Here is a 22304-nt window from a genome sequence, read left to right as displayed (position 1 = left end):
GATTTTTCTGAAACTCACCTCTTTTATGCCCTTTGTAAATATTTTCTTACCTTTCAAGCTCTACTAATAAATTGCAATTTAGAGTTAAAAAATTGAAGTCAATATAAGTGAACAAATCTTTTCAAAGTGGCAAACCCAGGGAGTGGCAGTGCTTGATAAGAAAACAGATGTGTCCGACTCATGTGTCAAGTTCAATCACTTGAGAGATTCTCCCACCCATCCTGCTCACTTAAGTACTCAATAACCACCCTCTGACTGCTCTATGTTCCAGTAAGTTCCCAAGTGCATTTTACTTTGCAATTTCTTGCCTCATCTCACCGGGGTCAGGGTTTCTTTTGTCTTTTGAGATACCACCTTCCTTTTTTTTTTTTGAGATGGAGTTTCGCTCTTGTTGCACAGGCTGGAGTGCAATGGCACGATCTCGGCTCACTGCAACCTCGGCCTCCTGGGTTCTCCTGCCTCAGCCTCCTGAGTAGCTGGGATTACAGGCATGCACCACCATGCCTGGCTAATTTTCTATTTTTAGTACAGACGGGATTTCATCATGTTGGCTAGGCTGGTCTCAAACTCCTGACCTCGGGTGATCCACCCACCTTGGCCTCCCAAAGTGCTGGGATTACAGGTGTGAGCCACCGTGCCTGGCAGAGATACTAGTCTTTTTTTCACAAATTGTAGAGAATCAAGGGGTCAGACATTATTTCTGTTTTCAACTCGATACCAGCATTTGATTGGGTGACCAGCAACGTGGCCCAAAGAAAGGAAAGTCGGGCTGGGTGAAGACAGTCTTAACATCTGAAGGGGTTAGCCTTTCAAAGGAAAAGTACACCAGGAGATTCCTCTCAGCCCCAGGGCATCCACCTGCTCCCTTGAGAGGCTACACTCCATACCACAGGTTGTCCTATGGGAGAAAATGACCCAGGAATTAATATTCATTAGACGGTCTTGCAGACACAGCCATGACTGATATCTTGGTTTATTCACAGACAGTACTGGAACCCAGGACCAGGAAAAAAACTAAAGGGTGGCTGAGGACACATCACCCCACAAAAATTCCAATAAAAACCTTGATGTCAAAACATTCTCATAAGATCTGTATGCCTAGGGAAGATAAAAGGAAAAGAGACAAAGATTTTTTTACAATACAATGTCAGAAGATTATTCCTTGTTTTCTTATGGAAAATATTTATAAACAGAAAACAAATCTTTTTAAATGTGCCATCCAATGCTTTGTCAAAAAATGTTTAATTAAAATACAGTATCAAAAATGTACACTAAAGAACAAATAGTTAATAGTGTGAATTAGGGAGGGGGAGTTGGCATTTGGGATTGTCAGGAGGAAATGGAAATTTTGTATTTTACTGCAAGCCACCGTTAGGCTGGAGGAATGGGGGGCGTGGGGGTAGACTTGACACCCTGCTTAGGACACCTGTGAAAAATGCAGGGGAAGATCAGTTTTGTGTAGGGAGTGAAAATAGTTAAGAGGTAGGCAATTCGCCTGAGGTGGCTGTAGTCCCTGAATTCCTACTTTCAAAAAATCTAACTCAAGCCGGGTGCGGTGGCTCACGCCTGTAATCCCAGCACTTTGGCAGGCCGAGATGGGCGGATCACCCGAGGTCGGGAGCTCGAGACAAGCCTGACCAACACGGAGAAACCCCGTCTCTACTAAAAATACAAAATTAGCCGGGCGTGGTGGTGCCTGCCTGTAATCCCAGCTACTCGGGAGGCTGAGGCAGGAGAATTACTTGAACACAGAGGCGGAGGTTGCAGTGAGCCGAGATCGCGCCACTGCAGTCCAGCTTGGGCAAGAAGAGCGAACTCCGTCTCAAAAAAAAAAAAAAAAAAAGTAACTCAAATGCTTTTTTTTTGTAAATTACTACATTGGGAAAAACAAATACAGGGTTAACAAACTATTAACTGGAATTAAGCTCTGATTACATAACTAGGAAATTTTGTAAGCTGAAGACGGAAATTAAGAAACTACGTAACCCTACCTAACCAATTACTGAATTTGCGTTTTTGTATCATGCACAAAGTCTTTCCTTCAAGCTCCTCCAAAGGACCACAAACTACATCCCACAGCTGGGTGCTTTACAATTTTAGAACCACTCTTTGATTAAATTCTTTAATATTTTGCGGTGACTCCCTTTTTTTTTTTTTTTTTGAGATAGTCTCATTGTGTCAACCAGCCTGGAGTGCAATGGCACAATCTTGGTCTCCTGGGTTTAAGCGATTCTCGTGCCTCAGCCTCCCAAATGGCTGAGATTACAGCCGCCGCACCCGGCTAATTTTTGTATTTTTAGCAGAGATGGGATTTCACCATGTTGGCCAGGCTGTTCTCGAATGCCGGACCTCAGTGATCCGCCCGCCTTCAGCAAACTGCGGGGATTACAGGCGTAAGCCTCCGCGCCCGGCCTCTCCTATAGATTTTTAATAGGAGAGAATGGGAACTGGGAACCCGACGGACCAAAGCTCTTCCCGCTCATGAACCCGCACCCCGAGTCACTATTCTACCCTGACGCCCCTCCCATGGTTCTTGCACAATCTGGGAGAGACTGCAGAATTCCGCGTGCAGAGCTCCCCAGACAGGGCTACAGGTCAGGCACAGTCACCGCGGAGGGAAGACAGGACGCCCGGGGCCCGGCTGTCAGCACAGTCGCCATCTTATGGCTGAAGGGGACTGAAGCCGAGCTGGGCAAGGAGAATTCCAGGCGCAGATTGTGGAACTGACTGCGGGGAGACCTAAGTCCGCCACGGCCACTTCCCACGGTTCCGACCAGCCCCACCCCTCTCTCGGGATGTCAGACCCGGCACTCTCACCATTTCTAGGCTTCCAGGGGGTCCTGGAGTCTTAGCTGTGGATCTCCCAATATCTGCAGGTCACAGGGCCACACAGGCTGGACCTCTAGGAACAGAGGACACAGAAATGAAAACGAGACCTGGAGCTCTGGCTGGAGCGAGAGCCAAACGCCCCGCCATATTCCGGAAACCGTCCTGTCCGCTCCAGCTGCGTGCCTGATTGGACTGTACCCAGCCCAGCATCCCTGATTGGATAATGTTTAAGGCCCGCCCCCTCAGGCCCTGAGTGACAGAGGGTGTGATGAGTTGCTGGGCTGAATGAAGAGTGACAGCCTAGCTGCAGCTTTTTCAGGCAGGCTTTCCTCCGAGCCGAGCCAGGCCCACCCTAGAGGGTGTTTGCATTGAACCTTGTGTATAAGGTCATATGCCTTTATAAATAATATACTATATGGCTAGTCACAAATGAAAAGAATATAATAACAATTACTTTTAAATTTTAGCTTTTATCACCTTCCTGGCTTCTGGTCCTTTGAGCAGGCAGCCTGAGATTTTAAAAAGGAGGCAGTCTTCTGAAATAAAATGTGAGCCACATGTGAATTTTTAATTATCTAGTAGCCAAATTTTAAAAAGAAACAAACACGTGGAATTGATTGTAATAATGTAACTAACCCAATATGTTTAAAATATTATCATTTTAATATGTGAGCAATGTGAAAGGAAAATATCTTGGGACCCCAAAATTACTAAGGAAAACTCAAGCTGGAAACTAAAGGCCAATCAGAAACTCAAAAGAATGTAACCACCTGTCTGACCTGGAAGCTCCCTCCAGCTTCATGTCTTCCTGCCTTTGCTTCAAGTTGTCCCACCTTTTCAGACCGAACCGATGTACTTCTTACATATATTGATTGATGTCTCATGTCTCCCTAAAATGTGTAAAACCAATATGTTCCCTGACCACCTTGGGCAGGTGTCCTCAAGACTTCCTTAAACTATGTCATAGGTGTGTTCTCAACCTTGGCAAAATAAACTTTCTAAATTAACTGAGACCTGTCTCAGATTTTCTGGGTTCACAGCAATATGTAATTATTAAGGCACTATATATATTTTTGGAACTAAATCTTCAAAACCAACTCTGTATTTTACTTTTCTAGCAAATTGCAGTTCAGATCAGACACATTCCAGGCGCTCAGGAGCCACACATGGCCAACAGCTGCCATGTTGAAGTGCAGCTCTGATGTCAGGTGGGTTGAGGCCCTGAACATCCCTTTTCTGCCAGAGGTGAGGTGACAGCCTCTCTCTACTAACATCTATCTTCGGTTCTGAGGGTGGGACAGATAGTGGCCATAGCAAGGGCAGAGGGCAGCACGAATAAAATAACCACAGGTAGACCACTGTTTGCCACCTGTTGTCCACCTTTCATCCAGAGATCAGACAGTGAACAAAAAATTCTGGGGCCACAGGAGAAGAAAACTCTATGTGTTCAGGTCTGTCCACAGTCTTAATCTCCAACTTTTAGATATGAAGAAAATAAATTAAAGGCAAACTTATTTTGCTATTTGGCCTTGGCTCTAATGGTCAGGCTGTGGTTGTCTGTTTTCTCCTGTGGTGTGGGGTACTGTGTGAGTATAAGCACCAATCACACACATACATGTCTACCTGTATTTCTGCATTACTAAACATTGTCTTAGGAGACATCCAACTTCAAATCAGGAAAAAAAAAAAAAGTACCTTTAGGGTGTCCACTGTCAGAAGGTAACTAGTAATCAACCTGTCATTAAATCCTGGCATTCCATCTGCACAGGGTGCATGTATTAGTTAGCTATTGCAGCATAACAAACCATCCAAAACTTATTCGCTTGTAATTGAGATGGTCAGCCATTTAGGCTGAGCTCCTTCAGACATGTATCATCAGCTGCCTTTTCACTAGGCAACTGTGTTTCTAGGAGTGAGGTTCTGCTTCTGGGGCTGTCGACAGAGGCACCTTGCTTCCCCTCCCCATGGTATCCTATTTTCCACCTGGCTAACATAGGCCATCATGGAGATGGCAGCATTCTGAAAGAAAAACAGAAGCATTCAAGACCATTTGAGCCTAGGTCCCAAACTAGCACATTATCATGTTTACAGGTTTCTACTGTCCTGAGCAAGTAAGGTCAGCCAGATCTATGGTTTGGAAAACAAATTCTGTATTTCAATGGCAACAGCTGTGAAAGCACCTGGCAATGGATATAGGAGGCATGAAAACTTGCTACAATTTTTGCAATCAGTGTCATTCTGCCTTTTTTTGCATATGTGGTTCATACGACTCTTTCACATCAAGAAACTTGTCCAAAGAACCACAGCTACTAACTGGCTGGGTTGAGACTCAATATCGACTGCTTTGTTTTTGTTTTTTTTTAAGATGAAGTCTTGCTCTATTGCCCAGGCTGGAGTGCAGTGGCACGATCTTGGCTCACAGCAACCTCTGCCTCCTGGGTTCAAGCAATTCTCACGCCTCAGCCTCCTGAGTAGTTGGAATTACAGGCGCATGCTACCACGCTCAACTAATTTTTGTATTTTAGTAGAGACGGGGTTTTGCCATGTTGGCCAGGCTGATCTCATACACCTGACCTCAAGCAATTCACCCGTTTCGGCCTCCCAAAGTGCTGGAATTACAGGCATGAGCCACCGCACCCCACCTTCAGGATCAACTCTCTGACTCCAAAGCCCATGCACCTCCATAGATCAAACTATAATACTAAAGTAGCTGCCCTAGACCCTCGAAATCCTGGAGGGTGAAACTTCTAAAATAGAGGCCAGATTCCCTTTATATTTGTGCCCATATAGTACTGTTTATTATTGAGAATAATCTTGTCAAGAAATTGCAGAAGTACATGGCGGCTCATACCTGTAATTCTAGCACTTTGGGAAGCTGAAATAGGAGAATCACTTGAGCTCAGGAGTTCAAGCGCAGACTGGGCAACACAGTGAGATCCAGTGTCCATGAAAAAAAATTAAAAATTAGTCAGGCATGATTTTGCATGCCCATAGTCCCAGCTACTTGGGTGGCTGGGGCAGGAGAATTGCTTGAGCCTGGAAGATTAAGGCTTCAGTGAGCCATGATTAGTTATACCACACTCTAGCCAGGGTGGCAGAGTGAGACTCTGTCTCAATAATAATAATAATAATAATAATAATAATAATAATTTGAGAAAATAGCTGTGGGATGAGTTTAGAAAATCAAAGCTCAATAACACATTATTTATTTTCATCATAAAAAATTTGAAAATTTGTAAAAGAAGAAAACTTTAGAAAAATTAAATTTAACAGAGTTTAAATGAGCAAACTGTGATTTGCGAATCGGGTAACCTATGGATCCAGAGTAGGCTCAGAGAGACTCCAATACAGCCACATGTTGGTAAAATTTTTATGAACCAGAAAAGCAAAATGACATACAGAAAATGGAAGTGAGGTGCAGAAACAGCCAGATTTATTACAGCTTAAGATTTGTCCTATTTGAACATTAAGTTTACTATGTAAAAAAAACCAAAAAAACAAAAACAGATCCTATTAGCCAAAATTAAACATAAGAGGGAAGCTTAGGCTATAACTAATTTAACAATTTCTCCCTTTTGTCATCTTCTCAAGTTTGAGACCAAAACTTTAGACATTAATATCATTTTGTCACCATCAAAAATGTACTTATTTAGACTCAAATCCCACTGTGAAATAGCAGAACTGTGGGTTTGTAAAGTGGAAATAAAAACTTCAGCTTATTATTTTGAAATTATTTTTGTTTTTTAAAGTGTTAGAGTACAGGGGACCTCCTTGTGTTGAAATCTGCTATTTACAGAAGAAAAAAAAAACCTGGCCAGTTTTAGAATCTACCTATTGCCTTAAAATTTTAGTTTAATTATGTCACATCTAGCATGAGTGACTTGTTTTGGTTTGGTTTGTTTGGACCTAGTGCATAAGCTCAGTCCAGAATTATGGCCTCCAATAGTTTTCTTTAAAAAATTCCCCGATTGGTTAAGTTCTTACATAGGTCACAGTGTGACCAAAACTCGGGGCTTTAGTGCCACTCTCAGTTTCCATTATTTTTGTTTTTTGTCTTTAGCATGTCATTCATAGGTTGTAGTGTCTTCATAGTCACATGTCTTTGAGTTTCTGTCATTCCAGTTAAAGAGAGACCATTTGACATTCTACAGATGACTACATTCAAACGTTTATATCTTCTGAGACAATACAGTGCAGTAGGAAGATTACCATTTTGACTATCAGAAGGATAATACCAAGAGTTTGAAGCATGCTTTTTAGCCAGGGTCCCCATGAACAACCAATTAAAATTAAATAGATCAAATAATTAGCTAGATAAATGGCCTACTCATTTCATCTAATCAGCCTGTTCATGAATCATCTACAACTGCATCTCTGTAATACCTGCTGTAGTTCTCCATGGGCAACTATTAGCAACTGCACAGATATCTATTTATCCAGTAAGTAATCAAAAGAAATTATATTTAGCACAACTTTGTGAGAAAATTTAAAGTCTATTGTGTAAGCATAGCCTTTATGGTATAATCTGCTGTAGAGCCCTATTGAGAGGGATAAATTTTGTAACCATTGCCTCATTTACTCTAAACAATGATACCCATTCAGAAAAGTAATGGCCTCCTGGCAATGCTCTTTAACCTATTCTGAATAAGTTCTTTTTAACTTATGAAATAGGTTAAGAGCAGTGGACCAATATTCTGTTTTTGATATTGTGAGAAAACAACTGTTTCATTAAAACTTCTCACCTACATTGGCCCTTCTTCTTTTACCTTTCAAGGAATAAGTTTCCTCATATATAATGTTGGCTGCAAAATTCCCTACATATAAATATACCCCCATGAGTGCACACAAGAGACCACTTTAAATTTCTGTTGTTTGTAGAACCATAAACAAACTGTGAACTAAGAGTGTCATGATAACGAGATGTCTTGATTTTTGATCTTGTGAAAAAAAGCTATCTACATGGAGACGGCCATCTGCTTTTGAGGACAAACTTTTCTGGTTAGCTTTACCTTAAAATCTCCTATGGGTTTACAATTGCTAGAGTTTGGAGGGGCCCTTCTAAGTTGTGAGATTATCAATCCAATGTTCAAGGTCTTGAAGTCTTGCGTCAGTGTAGGTGGCAGGCAGATTCAATCTCTGGGTTCTTGATTATAAAGGGTTTCACTTTCCTCAGTCAGTAGACTAGTAAAGGCTTTCTTCACCTGGTGGAAATGTGCTTTGCCATAATGCATTAAAGCCTTGTTGAATTTAGTAATGTTAGGCTTTTGTAACAGGAGACACATGAGGTTCTATTACGCACATAGGCCTTCTAATGACTATTTTATAAGGGCCAACATATTTTTTCCTCTCTAAGTGAATCTGATTGTCATCAATCTGCAATTACAAAAGCAATCCAGTCAATTTAGTTAGCTTTGCTCAATACTATTGTATCTGTAATACTGTGGCAGGCCAGACCTCACTAACAACTGTTTCAGTACTGACTGAGTGGTTAAGTTAAATATTAAAAGCCAGTGACCGGCCGGGCGCGGTGGCTCACACCTGTAATCCCAGCACTTTGGGAGGCCGAGGCAGGGGGATCACGAGATCAAGAGATGGATACCATCCTGGTCAACATGGTGAAACCCCGTCTCTACTAAAAATACAAAAAAATTAGCTGGGCGTGGTGGCACATGCCTGTAGTCCCAGCTACTTGGGAGGCTGAGGCAGGAGAATGGCTTGAACCCTGGAGGCAGAGGTTGCAGTGAGCCGAGATTGTGCAGCTGCACTCCAGCCTGGTGATAGAGTGAGACCCCGTCTCAAAAAAAAAAAAAGCCAGTGACCTTATACAAACGCTGGGATGTAACAAAAGCCCACGAAGAGTTTCGCTTAGGCCTTTCTTGGGCCTTATAGGATTAAACAAGTTTTAGTGGGGGTCTGAAGAAATTCCCCAGGCCTCCACAAACAAGTTTATTGGAGGTCTGAAGGAACTCACCAAACCACTGTGATTTAGCAGGAGACAAGATAAGGGTAATCACCCCAGCACCTGGACCTATTTAGATTAAGTAAATTTACTGAGGCTGCAGGGGAAGGTCTTCAAGACTCAGACCTTAGTTACAGATTAAATAAAAGAAGTTAATCACTTCTCTCTTTAGATGAATGCACACTTACATGTAGACATATAGCTTAGAAGGTAATATAAGCTCTGGAAAATGTTGTAATTTTGATTTGGTCTGGTGATAATTTCCAGGCCTTCTCCCTGTAACCAGTTGCAGAAATAAAACTCTCTTCCTCCCCAGTTCATCTGCATCTCGTTATTGGGCCGTGAGAAATAGCAGCCCAACTCTCAGTTTGGTCCAGGAACAATATCTTATTTAACAGTTTTACAACTTGCCTAGTAAAATAAGTATCTTGATCATTAGAGACCTTTCAGAAATGTCCCATAAGAAAAAAAAAATTTCTAATATTCTTTTAGCTACTATTACAACATCAGGCTTCTTGCATGAGAAAGCTTTTATACTATCAGAAAACATGCATTAAAAATGACAACTGTGTAAAATTTCTGTATAAATGCTTAAATAGCCTATTAGGTAGCAGAAATGTACATGAAGTATTGATTGTTTCTCAGAATTATATGTTTGACAAAAAAATTGATCTTAATCTGTTTAGTAATTTGGAATAGTCACCACACACACACACACACACACACACAAACTTAATTCATATTTAATTTAGGTTATTTTCTCTTCTGTGATGAGTAATGGAACGCAGAGCTTTTAATAATGGAAGCTTTAAGAAATCAAGAATAAACAAATGGCTTGGTGGCTGTCTAGGTTCTTTATGAGTCCACACTTAACATTAAATTTATGTCCTCCTTTTTTTTTTTTTTGAGACAGAATCTCCCTCTGTCACCCAGGCTGGAGTGCAATGGTGAGATCTTGGCTCACTGCAAACTCTGCCTCCTGGGTTCAAGCAATTCTCTGCCTCAGCCTCCCGAGTAGCTGGGAGTACAGGCACCTGCCAACACACGTGGCTTATTTTTGTATTTTTAGTAGAGACAGGGTTTCACCATCTTGGCCAGGCTGGTCTTAAACTCCTGACCTTGTGATCCACCCTCCTCAGCCTCCCAAAGTGTTGGGATTACAGGCGTGAGACAGCATGCCTGGCCGCTTATTTTAGCTTATTTTTTGAGACAGAGTCTTGCTCTGTCACCCAGGGTGGAATGCAGTGGCATGATCTTGGCTCACTGCAACCTCTGCCTCTTGGGTTCAAGCGATTCTCCTGCCTCAGCCTCCAAAGTAGCTGGGATTACAGGCACCCGCCACCATGGCCAGCTAATTTTTGCATTTTTAGTAGAGACAGGGTTTTGCCATGTTGGTCAGGCTTGTCTCAAATTCCTGACCTCAGGTGATCCACTCGCCTCGGCCTCCCAAAGTGCTGGGATTACAGGCATGAGCCACCACACCCCACCTAGTGTATCTGTTTAGACAGAATAAAACAAGTTATCTATTCATAAGTAACAAATATAGGTTAATAGAAAACTCAAACACAAATATAACTAATGCTTTATCTTTCAGAATAGCCCATTCTAATTATTTCATTTCTTATTTGCTAAAATTCAAATAAACTTTTTTCATAATTTTATAGTGTATCTTAATGTCAGAGGCATTTAAACCAGAGTGACTCTATTTTGAATAGTGGCTGGGTAAATTGAGGTTGAGACCTACAGGGCTGCATTCCCCAGAGGTTAGGCATTCTTGGTCACAGGCTGAGATAGAAGGTCAGCACAAGATACACTGCACTTAGCAATTTGTCACAATCTTCTCTGTTAGCAGGGTGCAGGCAGAAAAGAAGAGTCACATATTTAGGTTATGTGTCATAGGCAGTCATAGCAGAGATATGTCATTTGTGGGAATGGTCAAGAAAGGGGCTCCCCAACCGCTAGGTGTTGAGCCCGGCTATACATCACAATACCCAAAATATGTGAGGCCCAGAAAAAAAGGAGAGCCACATCACCTAGGGGCTGGGTCCAGTAATATGTCACAATCACCCTTTTTGGCAGGTTCCAGTCAAAAGACGAGTCACAAAGTGATGAACAAAAAGATACGTCATAATACCCTTCTGAACACAGCCTATGCAGGAAACTCATATTACTTATGTGCTGGGTCCAGTGATAGGGTCAAAATCCCCCCCTTTTACAGGATTCAGGAAGAAAAGGAGAGTAACATCACTTAAGTGATAAACAAAACATATGTCATACTTCCCCTATTAGCAAGGCCTATGCAGGAGAGTCACATTACTTAGGTGTTGGACCAGCCATATTTCAATAGACACAATGTACGCAGGCCCCAAGGAGGAGAGGAGAGTCACATTACCAAGGTGCTGGGTCCAGTGATATGTCACAATCACCCTTCTTGGCAGGTTCCAGTGAAAAGAGGAGAGTCATAACACCTAAGTGGGGAACAAATGATATGTCATAACACCCTTCTGAACAGAACCCATGAGTTAGAGTCATATTACCTGGGTCTTAGACCCAGTCATATATCACAATACACAATGTATGCAAAGCCCAGGGAAAAAAAAAAAAAAAGTCACATCTTGGGCAGAGCCCAAGCAGACACATCACCTAGGTTCTAGGTCAAGAAATGTCACAGTATCCTCTGAGAAAAGAGCCCTGGCAGGAAAGTCACATCATCTAGGTGAGAGCCCCAGAGATATGTCACAATGTCCCCTGTGAGTAGTGTTGGGAACAGACCCCCAAATCTGGCCATAAACAGGCCCCAAAACTGGCCATAAACAAAATCTCTGCAGCACTGTGACTTGTTAGTGATGGCTATGATGCCAATGCTGAAAGGTTGTTGGTTTACTGGAATGAGGGCAAGGAACACCTGGCCCACCCAGGGCGGAAAACCGCTTAACGCCTTCTTAAACCACAAACAATAGCATGAGAGATCTGTGCCTTAAGGACATGTTCCTGCTGCAGATAACTAGCCAGAGCCCATCCCTTTATTTCTGCCCATCCGTTTGTTTCCCATAAGGAATACTTTTAATGTATAATCTATAGAAACAATGCTTATCATTGGCTTGCTGCCAATAAATACGTGGGTAAATCTCTGTTTGAGGCTCTCAGCTCTGAAGGCTGTGAGACCCCAGACTTCCCACTCCACACGCTATATTTCTGTGTGTGTGTCTTTAATTCCTCTAGCTGCACTGGGTTAGGGTCTCCATGACCAAGCTGGTCTTGGGAGAGTAGGGCTCAGGAGGAAGAGAAAGATCACATAACTTAAGAGCTGGGCCCAGCTACATATCACAGCCAACCAGTGGGCAGGGCCAAAGCATGAGAAAAGAGTCACATCACATAGGTGCTGGGCCAAGTGATATGTCACAATTCCCACTGTGCACAGGTCCCAGGGAGAAGAGGAATGGGACCAAGAGATATGTCACAATAACCACTGTAGACAGGCACTAGGCAGAACAATTACATAGCCTGTGGGCTGATTCCAGGAATAAGTCACTCTCTTTTAGGGGAGCATGGCCATGGCAGGAAAGAAGAGTCATATTATCTAGGTGCTGGGCCCTGTGATACGTCACAATCTCTCCTATAGGCAAAATCCAAGTAAGAGAGTCACATCACATAGATGATGGATTCACAAATATGTCACTATTCTTGTTGGGCAAAGGGTGTTGACTCTTGAGCAGGGTTCAGGCAGAAGGATCACATCACCTTGGTTCTGAGCCCAACAATATGTCACAATGCCTGATGAAAAAAAAAATGACAAGGCAAAAATGTAGCATCACCTTGGTGTTGGGCCCAGCAGTATGTCACAATGTACACTGTAAGCAGAACATAGGTAGAAGAGTTACATCAGCTGGGCACTGGGCCCAGTGATAAGTAACAATCACTGCAACCTCCGCCTCCTGGGTTCAAGCGATTCCTACCCAGCCTCCTGAGTAGCTGGATACAGTGCCCACCACAATGCCCGGCTTTCTTTGAGCTGGGACCTGGGAGAGTCACATTACCTGGATGATGGATACACAGATAGATGATAATGCTTCCTATAGGCAGGACCCAGCAAGGAGAGTTGCATAACCTGGATGTTGCAAATGGCAATATGTCACAATGGCCCATGAAGGCAGGGCACAGGTAGGAGAGTCACATAACCAGGGTGTGGGGCCCAGTGATATATCACAATGTCCCACGTGGGCAGTGCCGAAGCAAAAGTACAGAGTCATACCACCTAGTGTTGGGTCTAGCAATGTATCACAATCTGATCTGTGGACTAGGCACCAGGCAGAAAAGTCAAATCACTCAGGTGCTGGGCAGAGGTGTATGTTACAATCACAGTTGCAGGAAGATGTAGGGATAAAATTAACAATCCTGCCGGGCGGTGACTCACGCCTGTAATCCCAGCACTTTGGGAGACTGAGGCAGGTGGATCACATGAGGTCAGGAGTTCGAGACCAGCCTGGCCAAAATGGTGAAACCCCGTCTCTACTAATACAAAAAATTAGCCGGGCATTGTGGTGGGCACCTGTAATCCCAGCTACTCAGGAGGCTGAGGTAGGAGAATCGCTTGAACCCAGGAGGCGGAGGTTGCAGTGAACCGAGATCGCACCATTACACTCCAGCCTGGGCAAAAAGATTGAAACTCCATCTCAAAAAATAAAAAAATAACAATTCCACACATGTCCCATTTCTAGGTATTAGAGTCAACACCTTTTGTATGTTGAGTCTGAGTACACAAGTCACAATCTCAATGGTGGACTGGATACCTGCATGAGAGCCTCAATCTTTGCAGTGGACTGTGTCCCCTTAGTGGACTCACAGCCTCACAGATATGCTGAATCTTGGTCTGAGAGTCACCAGCCCACATGTGGACCGAATCCATGTGTGAGAGTCAATTTTCCAACTTTTGGCTATCTCTAGGTGTGAGATTCAGAACTTCAACAGTGAGCTGTGTTCATATGAAAAGATGACAATCTTTACTGTTGGCTGATTGTGTGTATGAGTATCACAATGTCACCTGTGTGCTGGGCCCTGTTACAAAACTCTCTGTTACCATCTGAGGGCTTTATACAATATGCATGATAGTCACAATTTGCTCTGAGAATTCTGTTCTGTATGAACGGATAATTGTACCTATGGACCTAAGCCCATATGTTAGAGTCAACATCTCTCCAATTGGCTAGGTCCAGAGAGAAGAGTCCTCACCTGCCTATGAGCTTTGTTTTGAAATGAGTCACCATCTTGACTGTGGTCGCATGATCACATATGACAGTCACGATTTTTACTGTGGACTGCATCCACGTGTGAAATTCAGGATCTTTCCAGTGGTCTCTGTCCATGTGTGAGGGTGACAATGCCAACGTTTGGTAGGTTGTTCATATGAGAAACACAGTCTCACCTGTGTGCTTGACCCTGTGATGACACTCTCTGTACCATCCAAAGACTTTATACAAACTGTGAAAGAATGGTTATCCTTTATGATGTTCTTACCTAGAGATGACCTAATAATTTACCTGTTTCTCTAAGTTTAGCTACAAGTGCCAGTATCTCTCCTACTGGCTGATTTGTGGTATGAGTGTCATCATCACAACTGTGAGCTGGGCTAAAGTATATGTCACAATCCAACCTATGAGTAGAAAGCAAATGAGAGAATAACATCACCTGGGTGCTGGGTCAGGAATATATCACAATTTTTCCAGGGAAGAAACCAGGCATATCGCCTGGTTGCCTGGCCAGGGTTCTGTTACCCTAAAATTCCCTCCTGAAAGCAAGGCATAGACATCAAAGTCACATCACTTGGGTAGTGGGCCCAGCTATGTCTCTCTGCAGGCAAGGCCTGGGCACAAAAGATATACCACCTGGTTGCTGAACCCAGAGATATGTCACAATTTTCTGTATGGGCATGGTGCAGATGGAAGACAGTCACATCTCCAAAGTAATGGATGCACAGATATGTAACAAAGGCCTCCTGTGGGCAGGGCCCAGGCAAGAGCCTTTCACCCATTTGGTTTGACCCGGCAATATGTCATAATACTCAAAATACAATAGGCCCTTTTTTTAAAAAAAAGAAAGTAATATCACCTAGTTGCTGGGTCCAGTGATATGTCACAATCCCCTCTTTTTACAGGGTTCAGGTAGAAAAGGAGAGTCATATCACTTAGGTGATAAAGAGATATGTCAGAATTCCCCTATTAGCAGGGCCCATGGAGAGGAGAGTCAAATCACCTAGGTGTTGGACCTAGCCATACTTCAATAAACAGAATGTACACAGGGCCCAAGCAGTAGAGGAGAGTCACATAACCTTGTTGCTAGGTCAAAAAATATGGCACATGCCGGTGTGGTGGCTGATGCCTGTAATCCCAGCACTTTGGGAGGCCAAGGCAGGCAGATCACTTGACACCAGGAGTTCAAGACCAGCCTGGCCAACTTGGTGAAATCTCGTTTTTACTAAAAATGCAAAAAAAAAAAAAAATTAGCCAGGCATGGTGGGTGGTACGTGCCTGTAATCCCAGCTATTCATGAGGCTGAGGCAGGAGAATCACTTGAACCTGGGAGGCAGAGGTTGCAGTGAGCCGAGATCACGCCACTGTACTCCAGCCTGGGCAACAGAGTGAGACTCCATCTCGAAAAAAAAAAAAAAAGATAGATATATATATATGGCACAATAACACCTGAGAAAAAGGGGTCCATGCAGGAGTCAGCTCCAGAGAAACGTCAAAATGTCCTGTGAGGGTAAGACTCATGAAGAAGAGGAGTCACATAACCTACGGACTGGGGCTAGTTGTATGTCACAATTACCTCGGTGGGTAAATGTGATGAAAGTCACATTATGTAGGTGCTGAGAAAAGTGACATGTCACAATCCCCACTATGGACAGGTCTCAAAGACAAAAGGAGAGTCATATCATCTAGTTTATGGTCCCAGGGACATGTTACAATGTCCCCTGTGGACAAAGATTAGGCAGAAAAATTATGTCACCTGCATGCTGAGCCTAGGGATAAGTCACTCTCCCTTCTGTGGTCAGGGCCTAGGCAGGAGAGAAGAGTAACATCACCAGATGCTTGGCCCAGACATGTTTCAATGTCTCCTAGAGAAAAGCTCATGTCAGCCAGGTGCAGTGGCTCATGCCTATAATCCCAGGACTTTGGGAGACCAAGGCAAATGGATCACCTGAGGTCAGGAGTTCAAGACCAGTCTGGCTAACATGATGAAACCCTGTCTCTACTAAAAATACAAAAATTAGCTGAGCATGGTGGTGGGCACCTGTAGTCCCAGATACTCACGTGGCTGAGGCAGGAGAATCACTTGAACCCGGGAGGCAGAGGTTGCCATAAGCCGAGATCATGCCACTGCATTCCAGCCTGAGTGACAGAGCGAGACTCAGTCTCAAAAAAAAAAAAAAGAGTCACTTCAACTGTGTGCTGGGAAAGAGTTAAGTCACAATCTTCCCTGAGGACAGGCACCAGGCAGGAGAGCCATGTTACTGGGTGTTTGACCCAAAAATTTTACAATCCCCTCCTGAAAGCAGGGCACAGGCAGGAGAGTAAGATCACCTGGTTGCTGGGCCCAGCAACATGTCATAATCTTTCCTGTGGGCAAAATGCAGGCAGAAGTAGAGGGTTTCAACTCCTGGGTGACGGATACAGAAACACATCACAAGGACCCCTGTGGGAAGGGCTCAGGAAGGAGGCTTCTAAACTTTAGGTGTTTGTTCTGGTGATATGTCACAATATCCAACATATGCAGGTCTCAGGCAAATGAGGAGTCACATCACCGAGGTGCTGGGTCCAGTGATCCGTCACAATCTTTTCTTTTGGCAGGGCTCAAGCAGAAAAGTCATATCACCTAGATAATGAGTAAAAAGATGTGTTATTTTTGTGGGAGAGCCCACGCAGGACAGTCACATTATCCCAACGTTGGATTCAGAGATATGTTGTAATACAAAATGTGTATGAGTCCCAGGCAGGAGAGGAGAGTAACATCACCTTGGTGCTGGATACAGAGATACATTAAAATTTCTTCTTAAGCACACCCCACGCAGTAGAGAGAGCTACATCACCTAAGTTCTTGGTCCAGTAATATTTCATAACACCCCCTGATGGGAGGGCCTAGGCAAAAATGTCATATTACCTAGGTGAGAGGCCTAGATATGTCACAATGCCACCTGTGGGTAGGGCTTATAAACAAGAAAGTCACATTACGTAGGTTTGGGGCTCACCCCAGCGGGAAGGGACCAGGCATGAGAGAAGAGCCACATCACATAGGAGCTATGTCCAGTGATATATCACAATTCCCACCGAGGACAAACCCTGGAAGAGGAGAGTCATATCATCTAGGTGATGGGCCCAAACATATAGCACAGTGACTCCTGTGTGCAGGGAATAAGCAGAATAATTACATCACTGGTGTGCTTGGCCCAGGCAGAAGAGGAATGTCACATCACGTAGGTAAAATAGGGCATTTACCTGGGCTTTGTCCATAGGAGAGATTGCAGTGGGTCAAGAAATATGTCACAATGCGGAAGTCAGTGTGGCGATTCCTCAGGGATCTCGAACTAGAAATACCATTTGACCCAGCCATCCCATTACTGGGTATATACCCAAAGGACTATAAATCATGCTGCTATAAAGACACATGCACACGTATGTTTATTGCGGCACTATTCACAATAGCAAAGAGTTGGAACCAACCCAAATGTCCAACAACGATAGACTGGATTAAGAAAATGTGGCACATATACACCATGGAATACTATGCAGCCATAAAAAATGATGAGTTCGTGTCCTTTGTAGGGACATGGATGAAACTGGAAAACATCATTCTCAGTAAACTATCACAAGGACAAAAAACCAAACACCGCATGTTCTCTCTCATAGGTGGGAATTGAACAATGAGAACTCATGGACACAGGAAGGGGAACATCACACTCCGGGGACTGTTGTGGGGTGGGGGGAGGGGGGAGGGACAGCATTAGGAGATACACCTAATGCTAAATGACGAGTTAATGGGTGCAGGAAATCAACATGGCACATGGATACATATGTAACAAACCTGCACATTGTGCACATGTACCCTAAAACCCTAAAGTATAATAATAAAAAAAAAAAAAAAAAAAAAAAAAAAAAAAGAAATATGTCACAATGCTCCCTGTGGTCAGGGTTCAGGCAGAGGACTCACATCATCTTGGCGCTGGGCTCAGCAGTGTGTCTCAATGCCTTCTAAGGACATAACCAAAGCAGAGAATTAACATCACCTTAGTGTTAGGCACAGCAGTATGTCACAATCTCCTTTGTGGGTGGAACCTAGGAAAGAGAAAAGAGTCACATCAGCTAGGAGCTGGGACCAGCAATATGTCACAATTACCCCTGTGAGTAGAGAACAGGCCGCAAAACAAAGTCAGATTCCCTAGGCCAGGGACCATTGCTCATACCTGTAATCTGAGCACTTTGGGAGGCCGACGTGGGCAGATCACCTGAGGTCAGGAGTTCAAGACCAGCCTGGCCAACACGGTGAAACCCCATCTCTATTAAAAGGCAAAAATTAGCTGGGCGTGATTATATGTCATAATCTTACCTGTGGATAGAGAGTGAGCAGGAGAGTTACATCATCTGCATCATCTGGGTGCTGGGCCAGGGATATGTCACAATCTTCCCTGAGAACAGGGACCAGGCAGAAGAGTTATCACCTGGGTGCTTGGTCAGAGATATGTTGCAATTTCCTCCTGAAAGCAGGGGACAGGCAGTAGAGTCCCATCACCTGGGTGCCGGGCCCATTGATATGTCACAATGCTCCCTGTGAGCAAAGCTCAGGCAGGAGAAACACATCACCTGATTTCTGGGCCCAAAGATACATCATGATCTCCCCTATAAGCAAAGCCTTGGTATAAAAGGAGAGTCACATCAAATAGTTGATGCTCCCGAAGATATGCCACAATGCTCTCTGTTGTCAGTGTCCACACAGGACCTCTCATCACCTTGTTGCTGGGCCGAGCAATACGTCACAGTGCCTTTAAGGTCTGGGCCCAGGCAAAACAGTAATGTCACACTGGTGTTGAGCCCCACAATATGTCCCAATCTCCCTTGAAAGCAGAACTTATGATGAATAGAAGAGTCACATTTGCTTGGTACTGGGCCAAGTGATATGTCACAATTCCCCCTGTGAGCAGAACGAGGCACAAAAAGAGAGTCACATCACCCGGGTAATGGGTGAAAAAAATACCACAATGTTCCTCGTTGGCAGTAGAGTTACATTACCAGGGTGTTGGACCCAGCAATATGTCACAATGTGGTGAGGGAACAGGCACGAGAGTCATATAACCTGGATGTAGGCCCAGAGATATGTCACAATGCCCCTGTGGGCAGTGCCAAGGCAGGAGAGGAGACTCACATCAACTAAGTGCAAGGTTCAGTGAAATGTCACAATGTCCTCTGCGAGCAGCACCAAGACAGAAGAAGAGTCACATCCCCTCAGTTCTGGGTTCAGCAATATATCACTATCCCACCTGTGGGCTGGTCCCAGACAAGACAGTCAGATCACTCAGGTGCCTGGCATAGAAAAATGTCACAATTGGGCTGGGCGCAGTGGCTCATGCCTGTAATCCCAGCACTTTGGGAGGCCGAGGCGGGCAGATCACCTGAGGTTAGGAGTTTGAGACCAGCCTGACCAACATGGAGAAGCCCCGTCTCTACTAAATATACAAAATTAGCCTTGTGTGGTGGCACATGCCTGTAATCCCAGCTACTCGGGAGGCTGAGGCAGGAGAATCGCTTGAACCTGGAAGGTGGAGGTTGCAGTGAGCCAAGACTGTGCCATTGCACTCCAGCCTGGGTGATAAGAGTGAAACTCCGTCTCAAAAAAAGAAAAAAAAAAGAGAAAAATGTCACAGTTAAATCTGCAGGAAGGTCCAGGGATGACATTAACAATCCTACACATGTCCCAGTGTTAACCTCCTATATGTCGTATCTAAGAACAGGAGTTACAATCTCAACGGTGGACTGAACTTGTGCACGAGAGTCTCAACTCCTTCTGCATGCCACGTATAAATAGTAAAGTCACAGCCACATAGGTGTGCTGAATCTTGCTCGGAATGTCACCAACCCACCTGTGGACTGAATCCACATGAGAGTCAAGTTTCCAGCCTTTGACTGCCTATAGGTGTGAGATTCAGAACCCTAAAAGTGAGCTGTGTTCATGTGGGGAAATGATGTATACTGTTGCGTGGGTGTACATACAACTGTCACCATCTCCCCTGTGTGCTGGGCCTTGTTAATACACTCTCTATACTACCCAAGGGGCTTTATGTAGTATGAATGCGGGTTACAATTCACTCTGACCCCTTCATGTTTATATGCCCCCATGACCATACCTGGCCCTAAGCCCAGGTGTGAGAGTCGACATTTCTCCAATTGGCTGGATCCAAATACTAGAGTCCTCAATCTGCCTATGATTTGAGTTTAGAAATGTGTCACCATCCCAACTGTGGCTGGATGCTCACATATGACAGTCACAATTCCAACTGTGGACTGTTTGCATGTGAGATTCAAGACCTCAGCAGCGGGCTCTTTCCATGTGTGAGGGTAATAATCCTAATGGTTGGTGAGGTGTGCTGTGCCCTGTGATGACACACTGTAACACCTGAGGGCATTATACTATGTGTGGGGGTGTAGCAATCTTTTATAACCTTCATACAAAGAGAAGACCCAGGATGTTGCTCATTTTTCTGAGCTATGAAAGGCAGTATTTCTTCCTTTTTTTTTTTTTTTTTTGAGATAGAGTTTCACTCTTGTTGCCCAGGCTGGAGTGCAATGGTGTGATCTCCGCTCACCTCAAACTCCACCTCCCGAGTTCAAGCAATTCTCCTGCCTCAGCCTCCCGAGTAGCTGGGATTACAGGCATGCACCACCAGGCCTGGCCAATTTTTTTTGTATTTTTAGTAGAGACAGGGTTTCTCCATGTTGGTCAGGCTGGTCTCAAACTCCTGACCTCAGGTGATCCGCCCACCATGCCTGGCCAGTATTTCTTCTAATAGCTGACTTGAGGCATAAGAGTCATCATTACATTTGTAAGCTGACATGAGAGTCATCATCACACTTGTAAGCTGACCACAGCATGTCTCAATTGTACTTACAAGAAGGGAGCTAGCAGGGGAGTCACATCACCTGGATTTAAGCCATGGATATCTCATAATCTTCTCTGAGGGAAGGAGCCAAGCAGGAGTGTCACCTCACCTGAGTGCTCAGCCAGGGATATATTACAATTCTGTCCTGAAAGTACAGCACAGGCAACAGAGTCACATCACCTGGGTGCTGAGCTCAGCACTATGTCACAATGCTCCCTGTGGGCAAGACAGAGGCAGAAGAGCCACATCACCTGGTGTCTGGTTCCAAGGACATGTCACAATCATTCCTATGCAGGGCAGGGTGCAGGCAAAAAATAAATGTCACATCTTCTAGGTCATGGGTGCAGATATATGTCACAAGGTCCCTGTGGGCAGAGCCAAGGTAGGAGCATGCAATCCCATAAGTAGTGGGCCTAGTGATATTTTACAATACCCAAAACATGAGAGGCCCAGGCCAAACAAGAGAGTCACATCACCTAGGTGCTGGGTTCAGTGATTTGCCATAATCTCCCACTTTTTGGCAGGGCCAGGCAGAAGAGGAGAATTATATCACCTAGATGATGAATGAAAATATACGTTGTAATACCTCTGTGGGCAAGTCCCATGCAGGAGATTCACATCACCAGGGTGTCAGGACCAGTCACATGTCACAATACCTGCAAGAGGAACCAGGCAGGAGAGGAGAGTCACATCACCTAGGTTCTGGTCCCAGCAATATATTACAATCCCTTCTTGGGAAAAGCCCAGGAAGTAGAGGAAAGTCACATCACCTAGGCACTAGGCCCAGTGATGTCTCAATGCCCTCTGTGAAAAGCACTAAGGCAAGAGAATAGACTCACATCACCTAAGGGCTGGGTCCAGCAATGTGGCACAATCCCATCTGGATGCTGGGCCCAAGCAGAAGAGTCAAATCACTCAGGTCCTCGGCAGAGGTGTATGTCACAATCACACTTGCATGAAGGTCGAAGCATGAGATTAACAATTCCACACATTTACTTGTTCTGGGTATGAGATCTAACACTTCCTGTATGTTGAGTCTAAATAAATGAGTCACAATCTCAATGATGGTCTGGATCCATGTATGAGAACCTCAATCCCTCCTGCAAACTGTTTCTCCTTAGTGGAGTCACAGACTCACAGGTGTGCCGAATCTTGGTCTGAAAGACGCCAACCCCCGCATGGACCGAATTCACATATGAGATTCCATTGTCCAACATTTGACTGCCTCTGGGTGTGACATTCAGAACCTCAACTGTGAGCTGTGTTTATGTGGAAGGATGAAATATTTACTGTCAGCAGGTCATACATATGAGTGTCACAACCTCACCTGTGTGCTGAGTTCTGTTAGGACATCCGCTGTACCTTTTGACAACT

General features: G+C 44.3%; 1 protein-coding gene and 2 long non-coding RNA genes across 3 annotated transcripts in view; all 3 read right to left on the bottom strand.

Moving 5' to 3' along the window:
* Nucleotides 1–3318, bottom strand: part of LOC100583910 (zinc finger protein 429) — a 34906-nt gene extending 31588 nt beyond the window's left edge. The window contains exon 1 of the mRNA XM_030809440.1: nt 2818–3318. Within this exon, the coding sequence (XP_030665300.1) occupies nt 2818–2820 (3 nt within the window). The 5' untranslated portion in view covers nt 2821–3318. The remainder of the gene's footprint in view (nt 1–2817) is intronic.
* A 6238-nt stretch (nt 3319–9556) lies between these two features.
* LOC115834436 lies at nt 9557–17324 on the bottom strand. Its single transcript, XR_004029321.1, has 2 exons — nt 17278–17324; nt 9557–11256 (listed from the first exon to the last, which is right to left on the bottom strand). It is a non-coding gene; the product is annotated as an uncharacterized LOC115834436 (long non-coding RNA).
* Nucleotides 17325–20956: 3632 nt separating this feature from the next.
* Nucleotides 20957–21875, bottom strand: LOC115834437. The gene is made up of 3 exons (XR_004029322.1): nt 21770–21875; nt 21517–21586; nt 20957–21146 (listed from the first exon to the last, which is right to left on the bottom strand). It is a non-coding gene; the product is annotated as an uncharacterized LOC115834437 (long non-coding RNA).
* Between the last annotated feature and the right edge of the window lie 429 nt (nt 21876–22304).

Source organism: Nomascus leucogenys, chromosome 3 (genome assembly GCF_006542625.1).
Source record: "Nomascus leucogenys isolate Asia chromosome 3, Asia_NLE_v1, whole genome shotgun sequence".
Classification (NCBI taxonomy): Eukaryota; Metazoa; Chordata; class Mammalia; order Primates; family Hylobatidae; genus Nomascus; species Nomascus leucogenys.
The sequence above is the reverse complement of the archived record's forward strand: the minus strand, read 5'-3'. Positions and strand labels throughout refer to the sequence as shown.